General features: G+C 36.7%; 1 protein-coding gene and 1 pseudogene across 1 annotated transcript; both read left to right on the top strand.

Moving 5' to 3' along the window:
* The first annotated feature begins 9,794 nt into the window (after positions 1–9,794).
* Positions 9,795–12,699, top strand: LOC136675182 (uncharacterized). The gene is made up of 6 exons (XM_066651607.1): positions 9,795–9,867; positions 10,309–10,385; positions 10,492–10,600; positions 11,257–11,397; positions 11,494–11,594; positions 12,273–12,699. The coding sequence occupies exons 4-6, from the start codon at positions 11,284–11,286 to the stop codon at positions 12,697–12,699; spliced, it is 642 nt and encodes a 213-aa protein (XP_066507704.1). The 5' UTR covers positions 9,795–9,867; positions 10,309–10,385; positions 10,492–10,600; positions 11,257–11,283.
* A 609-nt stretch (positions 12,700–13,308) lies between these two features.
* Positions 13,309–18,144, top strand: LOC136675061 (proteasome assembly chaperone 1-like; annotated as a pseudogene).
* Positions 18,145–19,236: the final 1,092 nt, after the last annotated feature.

Below are 19,236 nucleotides of genomic sequence, written 5' to 3'. Positions count from 1 at the left end.
CAGCAACATATCTTGGGAAACAACAACTGGAAACAAATAATAGCAAAGACAGACAGACTAGACCAAGCAACTACACATGGAAAACGAATGATCGACAAACAGGAAGCAAGACAAGGGAACTTAAATACATTACATAGACGAGACACCTGAAACAGATAACGAGGGGGACGGATTACAAACTACATTGACGAAGACACTGAGGAGGAGGAGGAACAAACGCGGGACATGGGCAGAGACATGGACAATAACAAACAAAGCCATGTGCTAAGCCTTTTAATTCCCAATTCAATATGGAAGAGAAACAAAATTGTAGAAAAACTTTAGTCTACAATTTACTTTCTCCACTCTTCTGTTAAAATGAATGTAATTCTATAGGTTGAGGTCATTATGGTTTTTTCATTGTCCTGTTGTGATTTTTTGTTGTTATTTTACAGTCACATGTGCCGCCTGCAATTCACTTGCTTGTTGCACTGAACCTTATTATTACATTCACGTAAATATTGAGGTATTGCACACTGCTGTTTTGAGTTAAAATACAAGAAAACTTCACTAATCTTTCAGGAACATCATTAATTGAGACATTAACACAGTGTTTCCCCAAATAGCAATGAATGTTTGGCCCAAATGTGGCTAAGTCTGGCTCTCTCAACTCAGCCACAAATCCACTGTAACTGCCTACCTGGACAGTTTATATTTTATTTTATTTTTTTGGTTAATACCCCCTTAAAGACATTAAGAACTGAGGCGGAACTATATGTCAGCAAGGGTCTCCGGGGGGACACGTTATATGCACAGATAACACTAGTAGCAGAATGTTTGTCTTACGTAATTTTCAAGGTTAAAATAAGTGTTTAAAGTGTTTTCACATGTTAAGGAACACTCCAAATGAAGCCATATACGCCCTTTGTTATTTAATGCAGCCAGTGAGGTTTTGGTTGTTTGCATGTTATTTGTGTATAAGTGAAGTTGAAATATTGCATTGCTGCTAATGTTGCTAGTATGCATTTAGCTATAAGTTTATGTGTAAAGCTAAGGATTGAATTCATGTGGTTTTAATGAAGTTAAAATAGTCAACATTGATAGTAAGAGCTAATTCATAATGAATAAATAGCAGTGAGAGTTTACAAGGCAAGAAACATTTCATTGTACAACAAGTTTAAAATTATGCCATAGTCTAAAATTATGGAGTACTTTATATTGGAGTAATTGTATATTTGTTTGTGCAATTTTATATTACAGTTCTCACGTTTAGGAATAAACCCTAATCAGTGCAATAAGGAGAGCTGTGCTATGGGTTATGGCAAATCTAAAATTAATCTCACTCTTTTTAGTATCACCAGGAAGGAAGATCAATGCTCAAAGAATTCTTTGGGGAGAAGAGAGGAATAAGACACACAGTCAAAGATTCTCTCTTATCTCTCGAGTTTATTGAACAAATCCAAGCCATATATAGGACCCCAGTCACGTACACCATTATTACATCATGTCTCATTCCATCAACCCAAACATTCCCTTATTGGTGCCTCATTATCTCCAACTTTATAGCTGCCAGGAAAAATGGTCAGAGATGTCCTTCTGTTGTTGACTGCCTTCCTTCGAATCTGCTCAGCGCCTTCCTCCCACAGGTCACAGTAACCACACAATGCAATAAGTCCTTTCAAGAACTAAGGCCTACATAATTTAGTAAGAATTAATCAAGATGAATCAACACCATTACTCCCTGAATATATTATGTCATTAGTTATTACCATTAGTTAGTAACCATTACTCATTAGTGTTAATCTGCATTTTCCCATCACACTGTCATCATTATATCAGAGGGAGTAACAGTGAGAACTCAGAAAACAGTACCAGAAAGCTACAGAAAAGAGTACCAAAGAGCAGTTTTTTACAGTATCCAAAGGAGATGTCTGAGAGTGATAGAGTATGCAGATGTGAATACGGTTATAATGGTCATAAAGCCACAACCAAGCGAACCAGATGAGTTGCAGCCTTACGGAAACATGCATTCACTAGTGACTGAGGGTCCAAGAGGTTATGACTTCATTCCTCTACAAGAGCCACAAAGAAATCAAAAAGTCCGCAAGATAACAGAGAAAGGTCAAGAACTGCACGATACGCAAGCAAGAAGAATTGAACGTCATTTCAGTGTGTGCTATAAGAAGCGGAAGGAAGTCACAAAGAAAGCCAACCAAATGCAAAGTGGACAATGCTCAGTCGAAATTAATTATTATTAATGAATTATGCTCATGACCCGCCATAGGTTCTTGGCTCTGAAATTGAATCTGAACTAGAAGGAATAATTGCGTACAAGAAAAGTGCACACACAAATAACCAAGGATAGGTTTTATCACACAACTGGTTTATTAATAATAATATCAAATAATGAATATTGATTATACATTCATATAATGAAATGGATTACAGCGATACATGAGGGAACAGGGAGATTAATATATGAGGAAATTTCTCTATGATAATAATTACCCTAAATTCTAGAAAGGCTATTGTTTGTCCAAGCAAGCATTCAGCACCAACCTCCTGAGCTATGAAAGAAATGAAACCATGTGACCTTACGTATCCCAAGAGATGGACTGGGAGCATGTGCCTGATGCGCGGTGCTTTCCGGCGCAGCTTGCAGCGGGCCTTGTAGGTTTCAACCGCTGACGTTCCTTTTCTCCCCTTTTCAGACATGGCGACCCCTCCGTCGGAGCTGGTGGCGTTCTGAAGTTCTCTGTGGGGATTCTCCGTCATCACTGATCTGCCGCCTTGTGCTACTGGAAGAAGCTTTTAAACTTTGGCATTATACTTTGTGTTTTTGTTCTTGCAATACAAAAATGAACAAACAAGTCTCATTTGAGATCATTCACGAATGGCCAGTGGATTGCTGAGAAATAAGCAATGAAAAACAACAGAAGAATCAATAACCTACGATTATTTCTTGGAGTAGAACAGCCACATGTAACTGCTGCTGCGAAAGCGACTTAAGAATTTTACAATCCTATACAAAAGTTAACAAATTGCAGATATAAATGTCCATAAAGTTATTAACTTTTAAAAAGTAAGTTATGAGAATTAAAAAAAAAACAAACAAACAAAAAAGACAAGAATGAAGTGATTGTTTTGAGTAGGAATCTTTGATATCTTTGAAAGCAGTGGTACAGCTGGTATGTATGTCTTTGAGGAGAGTCCATTCTGGAACAGAACTCCAACCTGGTTCAATACGCTGCCCAATCCCCAGTACCGTTTCCACACCCTAGGTTGCCAGGTATGAAACAGAATAGTTGAAAAACACGACATGCCTCAGCCAAGGAAGCAAGCAAGTGAACAGTGATGAAGTTAGATTTTACCAGACCTAAAAAGCCTCTGCAACCTTTGAAGAAGCTCGGAACCAGAGACAGAGTAAAATGAGAGTAAATATTAATGAAAAAATTATTATATATAATTATAAAAACAAATTAAGCACAATAAAAAAGTTGACTGAGGTCCAGTGCTGAAGGCTGTTTGGTAGGGCTTTGATATCTGAAAGTGCCTTGTTGGCTATTTGAGTGGAATTAAAGTTTTACTTACCAATGATGGCACATATCAGAAAGCTGCCACTTAAAACACTGTATTGTAGAGTTTTTTTTGAGGATTTCAGCTTCATTTTTCAGAGCACATTTATATCAGAGTTGTGCTTGGCTGTCAGGTGGTGTTCCACGTTGATCCGGAAACACATGACCCCTAAGCTCTTGATAATGAGGAAGTAACTGGGGAAACAGAAACAGAAAATGTCCATGACATTCCTGGAAACTGAATATATATATTTCATGCTTTCTTGTATTGCATTTTCATTTACTCTAGTTTATTTTGCTGGATTTCATGTGTGAGGTAAAATAAACATTTTATAAATAAATGTTTTCATGGAGTGCACTATACACTTATTATACGGAATCTAGGTGAAATGTCAGAAAATCACTTAATGAACTCTGCCATCATTAATTTTCATGATTTATCTAACTTACATGTATTAAAACATCACCAGAGTCAGGTATTTAGATACTGAATAGGTATGATCATTAAACTACTGAAATGAAGTACCAGCCAAAGTATTCAAAAAGCTTTTTAAAATGGAAAATTTGTACTGGAAAATCTGGAAAATCATAATGAAACCCCTGGTTCCAACGCTGATCCCCAAATACAAAATGACTTAACGTTCATGTACAGCACAAAATAGTTGTAGCACACTTGACTGTTTCATTAATATATGTACACCACTCTGTAATACATGGAGCCATTTACAGTGAAAGAATTAAAATGTTTGTACTTTTGAACTTTGAAGAAAAAAGCCAGAAACTGTTTAAATAAATGGTGTAATGATAAACTGCATTTCAACATAGACTCAAGAATCAGAGGAAAAAACAAACAAAGGAAGCTAGCCTCTTCCCTGACATCCCAAACCTGAACCCTTTTAGAGGAATTCTTAAGAAATCTGAGAGTTCTGACTGGCCAAGAACCAATCAGAAGGACGTGATATGCTGCAAAGTTTTACATGTCCATATCAGCATGTGATTTTTACTGTGAATATTTATTACATGATTCCACAAAGAGGTTTGTATCTTGCATTGATTGTAATAAATATGAATATTTTCAATCCTGCAGATCTTATGCCTTTAATTCCTAATATCCAGTATTATTGTATCAGATTTCTTATTTTAATGATCTGTATTATGCATTCATTTTATTTAAATGGCTACAATGAAAAATGTATATATGTTTTAAAAAATCTTAATTTGTTTTAAAATGTCCTGTCTCAGGACTGCGGAGCATAAACAATCCAGCATGGGGCTAAAAAAGCAAACAGTCTATAATCCACATTAACACTTAAGATGTCTCTATTGGGCACTGTCTGACCCTGCTCAAAACAATGGCGGCACACAACCGATAACACAAGAGCTCAGTGATTCTCTGTTTTTAAAATTGACGTTCCTGCCGGATCCTAACGCCCCATTCGGTCACGCTCCAGCTTGATCCTTAAATCCTCCAGGACACACCAAGTTTTGGGGCAGTAGCTTGGCCAATCAGAGGGCTCCTTATGTGTGGCCAATCAGGAGGCATTCTGTATATTCATGAATGCTAAGGAGCCCGTCATCTCTACTTGCAGTATGATGTCATAATTGTTGCTATAACAAGAGGTGTAACTCTGTAGAGAGGGTATTTCAAACTGATCCTGATAACAATCAGCAGCAGCACAAACAGGTAATGTAACAGGTGATTCATAAAAATAACTGATCTTTCCTGTTATTTAAATTGTTCCTATTTGGTGTATACTCATTGATCAGTGAGTGACACACGTTAATGTCTGAGAATAAAACCAAAGGTCTAAATAAATAGGCCTAAACATGACGTTAATTGAGAAAAAACGACAAAAAGTTTTGAAAGTATTCTGTCATGAAGGCTATTCTTTATGTTAGTCACCTTTTTCTTTCTTTTTTCCCCTTCCCTTCATTGGTGAATTTGTACAAATGTGCCCCAATAAGTCCTAACATGAAAAATAAATAAATAAATAGAAACAAGGCAACATTTTAAATACAATAATATGCATTTTCTAAACAATCAAGGCGTGCAAGGCTCTCAAATCAAGGGTTTAAATATGCCTTAAATGACACAAGTGTCATTGATGTGAAGCCCTGAAAAGCACCCCCTTGTGGGGCAGTTTTGATCAGTTCTGCCTCTGTGGCATCCCTCAGATTCAACTCTGTAGCTATAGGAATGGATTTATCTTATGCAGATGGCCAGGGACAAGACAAAGCAAGGGGAACCAGACAGAAGTCTAGGCATTGTTCAAGTTCAAGTGTGTTTGTATTGTCGTTGCAACCATATTAAGTGGTGTACAGTACACAGTGAAATGAAACAACGTTCCTCCAGGTCCAAGGTGCTACATAGAACAACCAAGTACACAATCCAACATGTGCAGTGGCATGTGCAATGACACAAGGCGATTTCCAATATGTACGTGAGACATTAGCAATAAATATGGAAGGGGGACTGTGCAGTTAGCAGTACGGTATTGTAAGGTGCAAATTTGTACATTTTGGAGGAGCAGTCAGGTGCAATTATGTCCGTATTTGTATGAAGGCAAACATTGTGTTTAGCAGCAGTTTTTCAATTTTTGTTATAAACGTAAACATTGTACCTTTAAAGTTTAGCAGCAACATGTTAATGTTATCCCGCTGGATAGCTTTAGCAGTAGATGTCTATACAGTTTGAAAAACGTGAGATTTTATGTGGGTGTGTCTGCGTGCCTGTGTGTGTATGTGTTCGTGCGTTCGTGTGTGTGTGTGTGTGTGTGTGTGTGTGTGTGTGTGTGTGTGTGTTAAGCCGGTCCAGTCACTGATTTGTGCATTTGTTGTGGGCGGTAGTCATTGAGGCAGGACACAAGAGGACTTCTCAGACATGGGTATGATGATGGTTGTCTTGAGACACGTTGGGATGGTGGCACAGCTCAGGGATATGTTGAAAATGTCATTGAAGACCTCCTGCTCTCCTCTATAACTCAAAGTTTAAGCACAACACTCCACTCAGCTCTAAAAGTGATACAAACCTGCTAGACTACTCCAAAGCATAATATGAACTACCACTGTCTTCATCACACCAAAATATATACTTAAATAACTGCATAAGCCATTTCTACAGCACCACAATGAAGTAATATGACCAGATAGCACCTTAAACACACTTTCAAAACAATGCCAGCATACAACCAATCTCGCAAGAGCTCAGAGATTCTTATTGTTTTTAAAATTGACGTTCCCACCGGGTCCTAATGCCCCATTCGGTCACCCTCTAGCTTGATCCTTAAATCCCCCAGGACACACCAACATTCTGGGCAGTAGCTTGGCCAATCAGAGGGCTCCTTATGTGTGGCCAATCAGGAGGCATTCTGTATATTCACGAATGCTAAGGAGCCCGTCATCTCTACTTGCAGTATGATGTCATAATCGTTGCTGTAACAAGAGATGTAACTCTGTAGAGAGGGTATTTCAAAATCTATCCTGATAACAATCAGCAGCAGCACAAACAGGTAATGTAACAGGTGATTCATAAAAATAACTGAGCTTTCCTATTATTTAAATTGTTGCTATTTGGTGTATACTCATTGACCAGTGAGTGACAAACATTAATGTCTGAGAATAAAAATAGCAAAGGTCTAAATAAATAGGCTCATACAATCAGCTTAAGATGACGTTAATAGAGAAAAACTGAGAAAAGGCTTTCGCTGCCATTTTAAAAGTATTCTGTCATGAAGGTTATTCTTTATGTTAGTCAACTTTTTCCCCCTTCCTTATATTGGTGAATTTGTACAAATTTGCAAGGCTCCGAAATCAAGGGTTTACACATGCTTTAAATACAAGTTTTTATATGCATTAAATACTGCCACAAAATTGCAGTTGATGTGAAGCCCCGAGAAGAACCCCATTGTGGGGCAGTTTTGTTCAGTTCTGCCTCTGTGGCATCCCTCAGTTTCAACTCTATAGCTATAGAAATAGATTCACATTATGCAGATGGCCAGGGACAAGACAAGTAAGGGGAACCAGACAGAAGTGTAAGTATTAAACCGGACAACGATTTGGAAATGGGACAAGACAGGAATCTGAAATGTGACAAGACATTACACCAGAAACTGGCTGAGTATGTGACAACACAGGAGATTGGACTTTAGGCTAGATGAAGTTATAAACATAAGACTGCACATGTAACTGGAAACAGGACAAGTCAGGAGACTGGGCAGACACAAGGATGGATTCGTGACAGCTAAAGAGACAGAAAGAGAGGGACTGAAATTTAGAAAATGACTGGGACAGGAACAGGGACCAGAATAGGGACAGAAATGCTAGGGGGCACCGAGGCCTGACTGACAAGAATCATAGGGATAGAGTCAGGGAGAAGCAGGACTGGGGGAAAAGTGGATGGGACCAAATGTGTGAATGCATGAGAGTCTTATGCTTAAGCTTTGCTTTTTCCCCCTTTTGCCTCACAAAATTATACAGTGAACTTTGACGAATATTCTACGATACCCAAACCGGGAATGGACAGCAGAATCAAAAACAGTACTGCAAACACCTTACTTGGTAAGATGTCCAAGAAAAAGGCTAAGAAACTGTCTTGGCTAAATGTCCTTATTTCCATGTGGGTGACAGGGCATTAGTAGGTGGTACTGCAGGTTGTTTCAAGGGAATTTGCTAGTTAGTTTCAATAGTGTTCTGGGTAGTTCTGGGGTATTACTATGCAGCTGCTATGTTTTACTGGTTTCAGATCAGTGTACAATGTTTGCAGTAACATAGGATGGTTTTATAGAAAGTCTTTTTCCTAATTATGAGAATTATCTGATTTATGACCATGATAAAATAAATCTGGTTTCTTAACAAATGTGTCAAATACAAATGGGCAGGTAATATACTGAAACATCCAGAAGCTCAACATCAATCCACTCAATATGATTTGATTAGGTTTAACCAAAAAAGTAATAATAATAATAATAATAATAATTTTTAAAAATTATCTGCCAAAACACCAAGAAGCATGCATCTGTGATTATTAAAAAGGTCTATTTATGGTGATATGAAAAGGTTCTGTGGAGAAGTCCTCACTTCAGATGGTCTCTTTCACAGAAAAAGGTCTTGAATTGGAATGGTGCAAAGTCATACCAGTTGGAGCAGGCCTCATTAACACCAACGGCACCTGCTACCTCAACTCAGTGCTCCAATGTTTGACATATACACCTCCCCTCACCAACTACCTGCTCAGTAGCGAGCATTCCAGAACATGTAAGTCCTACATCCTGCTCGATTTCTCAACCAAGGCTCATATTTTCAGTTTGCATCAGCCTTTATCACATGTCTTTTCTATCACACAGGTTTTAATTCTGGATTTTGTATGATGTGCATTATGGAACATCACATCATTAGTGTGCTTGAACACTCAGGCCACATCGTAATGCCTGTTGGTGTTGTCAGTCAGCTGAGCAGTAAGTGCCAGTATTGAAATGCAAAATTGACAATAAGGCTAATGTTTTCAGTGAACCTATGTGAACTGCTATACATTGAAATCCACTAACTGGGATGTTTTTATTACCATTACAGTGATTGCACCAAATTTTAAAAAGGGGGACCCACAAGATCCTTTACATTTTTATTTTCATGCATGTAAAGCAATGTGCGACAGCCAGCACAATGGATATGTGTAAGTGCTCCTGATACCTGGAACATTTTAATTGTAATGCAAACTGCTGTACTGTACATTGCTCAGTATTTTTTGTATGCAATTATTTATTCCTGATGTTGAATGTTCTCATCAGACTGAAAGGACAGCCAGTTCCGGGCTCTCTGGCTCTACATATATTTGGAGGCAATCTACAGACTTCAGGTGCGTCTGACAGTGTGTTTGTAAAAATAAGTGTTAAGTCCGATATCTCTTTGGTATTATATTTTAAAGGGCCCATATCATAGGAACCATACAGAGGTCAGCCAGTCAGAACAGAGATAATTTACATATTCTCAAATACAGTTATTTTAATATTAAAGAGCATAGAGATGAAAAATGTCCAAATTGAATTTAGAAAATATTAGAAAAGTAGAGGATATGAGCCTTTTAATTCCCAATTACCAACATGGAAGAGAAACAAAATTGTAGAAAAACTTTAGTCTCCAATTTACTTTCTCCACTCTTCTGTTAAAATGAATGTAATTCTATAGGTTGAGGTCATTATGTTTTTATCATTGTCCTGTTATGATTTTTTGTTGTTGTTATTTTACAGTCACGTGTGCAGCCTGCAGTTCACTTGCTTGTAACACTGAACCTTATTGTTTCATTCCCATCAATATTGAGGTATTACTCACAGCTGTTTTGAGTTAAAATACAAGAAAACTTCACTAATCTTTCAGAAACATCATTAATTGAGATGTTAACACAGTGTTTCTCCAAATAGCAATGATTGTTTGGCCCAAATGTGGCAAAGTCCACCTTATATAGGCCAGGTATTAGTGTGTTGTGGAAGAAATATTGGCAAAATTGATACTTGGCTCATGTCTGGCTCACACAACACATGCCAGTCTCAGAACTGAGATTGACTTCAGCTCGACTTCTGCATACTCATAGTGTATACTATACCTATCATGTAAACAATAAACTGAAATCTACACCATTTATATTGATGTATCTAATGCACATTTCAACACATCTCATACTCAAAAAGTAGTAAATTATTACATCTACATTTATTTTTATCTTAAAGAATATTTTAATAGTCTTTTTCCTTGTACTTTTCAGGCTGTGGACAGTTTTACAGAAGCTGTTAGACAGAAGTTTCGTCAGCATGATTTGCACAATTCCTACACATGCTGGAAGTACGTTTTTATCAAGATATATGTCTCCATCTTTAGAATGTTAGTGCCATGTAAAAGCTTTCTGCTATAAATCTTTAACATATTGAACTCTCTCTAATTGTTCTAGTTGTAAAAACCTTTGCAACGCCTCCGAGAAAGTCCAGGTGCAGGACCTCTCAAATGTGCTGGTCTTCCAACTGGTTCGTGCTGATAAATTTAGGAACAAAATTTCAAAGGTACTTCAGAATTTAGGTGTGTTTTGTACTTAAAGCTTATTAATTATTGAAAGGCATTTGTTGTTCAAAAATTGCCCAATTTATTTATTTACTTTTATTTGGGCCAAAATCAGAATCTTTTTTCAGACAAATCCTCCTGGAATTGCCATTAAAATGTAAATGATTCTAAAGAAAAATACTGGTTTAATGTTAAAGTTTGACCTGATTCTAAATTCAATTGAAGGAATTTTTATAGCGTGGCAGTGACGAGGATTTGGTGTGGTCTCCCTGTGTCTGTAGGTTGTCTTCTGCATGCTCTGGTTTCACCTTGCAATCCATAAAATCATTTGTATGTTTATTGGCTGTGTGAAATTGTCCAATGGTGTGAGTGGAGTGTGTGAGTGACTAACATGTGGCCTTGGTTCACTGAGATTGAGTTCCTATATTCAGTGTGTAGCACTGCCGCTAAGAAACACAGAACTTCACTAGTTGTGCCCTTTTCTGTAAACTGTGCTGATCATTGTCATTTTAAATGTTGTCTATTTGGAAAAACTTTAAATGAATGAAGCAATGCTAGTTACAAGTATTTAAGGCTTTCTAGACACTAAAGGTGCTTAAATGGTATTGCTATACAAATTGAATATATTTTATTATAATAGCAATTCCTCCTTGCACAGTATGTGACGTATCCAGAGTATTTGGACATGAGACCATACATGACTGAATCCAATGGGAAGCCAGAGGTCTATCGTCTTTATGGAGTAGTGGTTCATGCTGGTGAAAGCTGCTATTCTGGACATGTCTACAGCTATGTCAAGGTCAGTCATCCTGCATCCTTTCACAACACAGTACCTGCTCTAAATGTGTTTTAAAATGAACTGAAACACTTACCTTGTGGGCATCTTACCTTTTAGGCCAGTGATGGACACTGGTACAAAATGGACGATGACACTGTGTCTTTGAGGAGCAGAGAGTCAGCACTGGCACAAAAAGCTTATATTCTTTTCTATGTCAGGTAAATATGAACTTTTTCACACATTATTAGAACAATAATGAAAAGACCAATAATAGTGTGTGGTTATTTTGATTCATTTTTGTGCAACAATGGTATAAGAAATTGTCTTGAGCCTCTAATCAAAATTAGCATCATCAACACCCTTGTTGTCATTTGTTGGGCAAAAAGTAATTGTTTCTGCAATTAAACACAGCTGTATTGTTACAGTCTAATTGCATTAATACAAGAAAAAATTAATAATAATAAGAAGAAGAATGCAGAATACACAGATGATGAGCTCAAAAATATTTTCCTTCAGCTGTTGCTTACCAGAAACAAGATACTGCTGAAAGAACTACTGAAAGATTATCAAAAATAATAATATAGACCTATATTTGTTCAAAAGTATTTAGTCAGGTTTTATGTCTTGCAATTTTACAAAAACACTAAGCCACTAAAGCCATTCTCCTCAGTGGTTTGATGGAGGTGAGAAAGTTTTAGCCATGCTTATGGCTTATTGTTTTAACTTTTTGGCATCGGCAGATAGGAAAAATGTCAGAAATCAGTATTTGCCCACAGTTCAGATATCATTGCATCCCCACTGATTACAGAAATCATATATGCAAGTAATCTATCCAACACTGATGGAGATTTCTGTATGAATTAAACAGAATAATACTTTAATTAATTGATCTGTAGGTCACCAAAGCAGAGTAACTGTGAAGAACCAGCTCCCCTGAGCCACACTCTGGGACAGTGTACCTCAGACACACTGTCTGGACCTGATTCCAAGTCTGTAGACATCAGAAATGGACAGAGAACTCCATGCAGTGATGGTGACAACACAGCAGCCTCAAACTCAGTATCAGATGACAGTCTGGACATGAGGGAGTCAGGCGTGAATAGTTTTCAACACAGAGAGTACTACCAGCCCAAAAAATACTGGAGAGATAAATACAAACATTCTGAGAGGAACCAGAGAGGGAAGAAAAGCCCCATCAGCTGTGATTCTCCGGGTGAAGGATCAAGTAACCGCAAGAGAAAATATGTCAATGATAACTCTGAGGAGGACGTTCCTGCAAAGAAGAGAAAGGGTATTTATATCAGCCCAAGAGATTTTCACTAATTCAGCTTCAGCTGATTCTTCATGACCTGTCATCACTGATGAACATGGCTTTACTAAGTTACAGTGGATTTTCATATCAATGCTATGAAATTGTATATCCATAGTTATGCTGTAGGTGTTTTGGTTAAACATTTACATATACAACAGCTTTGAAACTGAGTATGCAGCTGAGTACTCAGTTTAGGCTCCTGATAACTATGTATTTTTCTCCTAAAGGAGACAGCAGTTCCTGTGACTTCACTGTGTGACAGAAGCTGGTAGCAGTGGACGCAGCTATGAAATGAAAGGAGGATACATGTGGTCTCAAGCAAGGTAAAACTTAACAAAACAAAACCTGTCAAGTTTTAAGAAACTGTGAATTAGGATTTTGTAAATATGAACAAATTTTGAATTTGATGTTGCGACACACTGAAAAAGTTATGACAGGTGCAAATTTAGGAATTTAGGTCTTTCACTATCAACGATGTCAGAAAAACTGTCACTGTGTTGGTATCCTCAAGGGTACAAATACTGTATAAGGGATATTACATATGTTAATTACGTATTAGTATTCAACACTCATTCTTCATTAAAGGCACACAAATGGCTGCACGGGAAGGCCGCATAAACTGATGTAGTGCACTACACAGGGAGCAGGGCGAAATAGAACGGAGCCGGTGGCATCCATGTTGTTTAGTGGAGCACCCGGGTGCACGCTTTAGATCCGCGCCACTGGCGAAATATAGGCATGGCGACGTTTTTCGGAGAAGTTTTATCAGTTTACTCTCGAGCTGTGGAAGAGGATGAATACGACGATTTAGAGGAAGATAACGAAGAAGACGCACAAATTCGGCGAGAGATAGAGGAGAAACGGTATCCGAGCATTTTAGCTACTGCTAAGATTTCTGTAATCCATTAACAGCTTCGTGAGCTAACTGTGTTTTATTGTTTGTTTTGGCGAACTGAGCCTTTACATCCAGTAACGTTTAACTGTTCAGCGTGAACATTAAGGAGAGTTCACTCAGCCCTTGTTTCCATGAATGACGGTGCAGCCTTGTGTTAATGTTACTTTGTTGCTTTCAGTTTCACTTAAAGGGCTCGTATCGTGCACAACTGAACTTCACTAACTAATTTAAATTAAAATGTTTAATGTATAATGAAATAATTAAAAGTTATATTCGGTAAGTATTTGTTCTTAAAAAGACAATACAACTATACGATTTACACAACACACCAGTTTTCGCAGCCTAGATATGGAAACTCAGCAGCAAAAACAGCCCCTTTTAAACGACTTGCTTATGTCAGAAACATCACCACTGTTGTGATTATGAGTTAATAATGTTTGTTTTCTTAAAGTAACCAAAATATTTAAATATCATAAAATACAAAGGCTTTACTTACAAATTGATTTATGTATTAGATTACAACTTCATAACAAATAAACAAATATGGCAGTAACAAATTATATCCTACCAAAACATAGCAAATATTGTTTTATGGCGATAACAAATAATTTCATTATCAATACATAAATAAATCAGCATTTGTATTTCTTTATCACAGCATAAATGGTTTCAAGATAATGAGTTAAAATGTATTGTTAATACTTATGTTGCACTAATAGTTGCACATATGCCAGCTGCATTATCTAGCAATCATGCTTTCATTATTTCAGCTCCAACAGAATGAATGACTTTCTCACTCCCTTAAGGGGCAAAGGACATACACAAGTTCACTCTAAATTTGCCTGTACATCACTTGAACACAGCAGCTGGAAGTAGTGATCATAGGCCTTTCAAATCCTGTCCTACGTTTACATTTACATTTATGCATTTGGCAGACGCTTTTATCCAAAGCGACTTACAAAAGAGGATTTAACATTCAAACTACAGCTCAATTTATACAAAGTACCTTACATTGAGTGCAATATGCCAGGGAGTAATAAGTCCATTAAAGAAAGACTTTCAGAGCAAGAGATACTCTTGGAAGAGCTGGGAAGTCCTGTTTGAAGATCTACAGTAAATAACTGTCCATTTTTGTTTCTTTTTTCCTAGAGGGGTTCATATTAAATGGAATCCAGAAGTTTCAAAAGCTGTAGAGAGCTCTGAAAAGCTCCAGTGTGCTAATCTTATCATAGCAGTGGGACCCAATGCTGCAGGTAACATTCTGTTCGTTTTTATTTACGCTTATTATTATTCTTTGATACAACTGTAGCATTGTATCAAATAAGTGTTATTTCCTTTTTTGTAATTAACTTGTAATGTGAAGTACAGATCCTAAACCAACAACTCCAATTTTATTTAAATATTACAGTAGTATTTATAAATATTACAGTAAATATTGAGATCAGTTCACACAGCTGTGTTTATAGACTGACGTAAGCAGAAATGTGCTGTAGGGTGTATCTGCTTTGGCAACATCTGACACAATTGGTTAAAGGTTTCTGCATTAAACATAACAGTGCTAATAGCTGGTTTGTTGACGCTATGATAATAAATATTTCTGTTTTAAATGCTAATGAACACAGCATCCTTAAAGCATTTTAAGGCATATATTACAAATATTGGTAACATCAGCCTGCATTATGTTGGATTAGTTTAAATCATTTCATTAATTGGTCGCTTCCAACGAAAAAAGTTCCACAGTTCAGCCATTCCCAGTTTTTTTTTTCAGCATTGCTTGCTTGTCCAATCTTTGCACTGGGGATAAACAGGACCTCACATACATGGAGTTTTATGGGATGTACTTAACATCACAGAAATGTTTATCTCTTCTATGAGACATTCTTTTCACCACATGTAGACTGATATTCCGTTTGCTAGACTGACATTAGCCCCATACCCCCAAAAATAACAGAAACTGACTGAGGGTTATGTTCTGTTCGCTGCAGGTTCTTATTTGCCAGTGTACATCTTACATTGCTGAAGACTAGCTGTTCCAGTGGGCAGAAAAGGTAATCAAATAGTAAGTTCAAAGAGGAGTATAGTGAATAGTTAAAATTTTTAGCTTGTTTCCCAGTTCAGTTATACAAATTACTTTGACTGATAGTGAGATTTGATTTTGACCACAAGGTGGAGTGATTCCCATCAAACAGATGTTTTGAAGTAAGATAAAGAACAAAAAATGTGGTGATTGTTTGTGAGGTAGTTCAAGCTGGCTTCCATAAAACATAAATAAACATAGGACATTTTAATATTTAGATTCTTGTGTGCGGCACATCTTAATTTCTTAATTTTAGTGAAGCTTCTTCCAGGTTTTACATTTATTAAACCTGTTTAGTTGCACATACCAGTGCCATACATAGCACTATGAAACCTACCTGCTCAAAAATGAGTTTGATACTTTGCAATCTATTGCGTGTATATAAGGTTTATTCTCACAGCTAAAAATATATTTATTTGTAATATCTCATAATGGAATCCATTTTAAATCACCACTCAACAATGGGCACTGTACTACAGGTGTTGGGCTGCATTCAGAGGAGAGACCAGAGTGTGACATTGCTATCTGACTCACCTCTGGCTGAGTATAAAAATCCAGAGTACCTGAATGGAAGTAGTGCCCCATTTCTGCGTGCACTGAAGACCAGCACTTACACAGGCAGTCTGCCCTGCCCTCTGCTGGAACAGCCCAACATCATCGCTGGCCTCCCCGCTGCAGGTAAAGCCCACTTCAGCAGCCCTTATCTGGGACTGAATCTAATTACACTCTTGCTCACGCTTTATCATTTGCCCTGTCTTCATTATAAAGCAGCACTTTCAACAATTACCATCTCTATCTGCTGCATTAATTCTGTTGATCACCCACATTATGACATTATGAAACATTTTTTTAATGCTGGAAAAGAACAAAAAGCTTATCGACTTAATTGGGTTGTTGCTGAAATCGTTGGATAACTGTTTGAAATACATGACTGTATAACGCACTTCAGTCAAATCAGCAGTATTATACTTTCCAAACGATATACTTGAATGACTCAACAGAGGAGTTTGTTCAAAGTTTTATCTTTAATACACAATAAAACACAGTTTCAGGTTTTTTCACATTCCCATAAAGTTTATTATGCACAGGTTTATTCAGGTTTTTGTAAACTGCTGCAATTCTGTATTCAGGAATATACTACTAGTTTTGTCTCTGAAAGCACCTGTGTTTGTTCCTCTGGTTCTCCAGTGCTCAGCCACTGTCAGGTGCATCGCATCCCAGCTGTGCTGTTTCAGTGCTTCACTGATGTCGTCCACCTAGTCTCAGTAACCATGGAAACCTATAAACCAGCCTTTTCATGTCTCAGCACATCAGTGAAGGTGAGGACTTGCCTCTTGTGTAGTTTCCCCATCCCCAAATCTATATTTGATATGTTTAGTTAAGCTATGCTATAATGTAGGGATGTTGAAGTTACACCATACCTCTATACAGTTGCACTGAACTGTTTTTTAAATTGAACTTTGGTGGGTCTGAAATTGAACAAATTAGATTTTGAGAAATGATAGACATTAGTCATTACTAGCAAAGGTGTCTTTATAATAAAGAATGTGTATGTAAAAAAAAAAAAAGTGTAGTAATAATGTGTAAAGGTATTTAATTACATGTAAACCTGACTGGTACAAATTTTTGTTTAGTTTAAGTTTCTGAAAATTATATGCATAGTGTCTTTTCTCAGACATTATCCCATCACAAATGGAATGTTTAAGTAGCCTAACTGACAGCTAACACAATCCAAAATACGTTTAATTTCCCTGCTCATTTAATTTTATTAGTCTTTGGATGTTGTACATTCACAATGGTCACCGCACAAGAAAGAGAGGCAGTAATTCAAAGTTTACACATCTAGAAGTAATTCATTATATCCTCTAAAAAATGTTCTTAACTGCTAAGGTGATTGGTTCAATAGTGCACTCTAAAAGTGAGAAATCCCCTTTTGATTAAGCTTTTATTACTACATGCACTTATTATAAGTTCTAAATCATATCAAATCATTGCAATTATTTTTTTTATAAATGATCGGACACTACAATAATATAATAACTATTTTGTTGAATGCTTGTTATGAGCAAAATGGCTTTTTTCTTTTGTAGATATTTTAGATTTGATATATGCTGAACTATATGTGATGAATTAACAACATCTAGCCTTCAGTTTACCTCATTAGATTAAGCCATTTGCCGTCTCCCCTGTAGTAAATAATTAAACAAAGTGGTTTCAGACATGAGTCAACTCCCGATGTTCATTTAAAAAAGGAAAGTCAAAAAGTAAACTCATTCCTAAATAATACATCACACCAGTAAACACATTCTCAGAATAATCAAGATTTTTTTTTTCTTTCTGTTCTACCCTAGCTGGAGGCCTGTCCAAGTGTGGAGATTCTGCAGAAATTAACCAGGATTTATGATGCTCTAAGCAACTTGTACATATAGAATTAGTGTTGGAATCTGTACTTTGTAATATGTTTTTCCCTTGTAATATATATATTTTTACAGCAATTAAACACTGCTGTGTGAAAATTACAAATATGTGCTTCTGTTACTCAGCTTCAATCTTTTAATTTGATAAATATTTCTTTTGGGACAGAAGGTGGCACTCATTCAAAAGACTTGGTCTCAGCTTCAGCGTTAGTCTCTAGAATACTATTTATGCATGTAGTTCATGGGTTTTTGAAAGCAGATTACATTACACTGTGACCCTTGAGAAACTCAGCAGAATTAGTATAAAAATGTGGCGAGAGTCTGAGTTTATCACACTTAATGGACCTTCAGCATTTTCAGTTTTCTGTATGCCGTTTGAATAATAATAACACCATTTTCCAAAATAATGTGCATGTGAATGTAAGGTTTAAGTGAGCTTACAGGATTAGTGGTCAGTTTGTATCAAGTCCATTATCCAACTCCATATTCACGAAAGAAATCATTAGTAAATCGTAAGAAAGTGAATGGTAACAAACCATTTTTCCCATTTAAGGAATGTTTTTAAAGTTTAAAGAACCTCTGTGTACATGTCCAAAAAAACTGCATGATTTAAGCCTTTCGTCATCATTTCAATTATGTAATTATTTTAGTTACATTTGAACCAAGCTTTTGTATTAGTGGATATACTTTATACTGTCAGAAAAACAGTATTGTTGATTTCATACACCCCATTTCATTTCTATATCTTACATTATGTTCTTTCATTTCACAGTGTCTATAATGTAAGATTACAAATATGTACCTCTCATTCTGGAGAAGAGAATGTAATGTACCTAATGGAAAAACAACTGGACTTTAAAACCATTGCTTTACATTAACATCATTTGTACATTTAATGACCAATAATGTACCTTTATATCTTTTTGGTGTATGGACTACATGTTGATCATTAGTTGTGCTGTACATTGACATATTTGGATAAGTGTGGGTTACATTTCTTAACTTAATGTGAAATAGATTCACATTATGCAGATGGCCAGGGACAAGACAAGTAAGGGGAACCAGACAGAAGTGTAAGTAATGAATTGGACAACGATCTGGAAATGGGACAAGACAGGAATCTGAAATGTGACAAGACATTACACCAGAAACTGGCTGA

This window comes from Hoplias malabaricus, chromosome 18, assembly GCF_029633855.1.
Source record: "Hoplias malabaricus isolate fHopMal1 chromosome 18, fHopMal1.hap1, whole genome shotgun sequence".
Lineage (NCBI taxonomy): Eukaryota > Metazoa > Chordata > Actinopteri > Characiformes > Erythrinidae > Hoplias > Hoplias malabaricus.
Note: the sequence above shows the minus strand (reverse complement) of the source record. Positions and strands in the feature narration are given on the sequence as shown.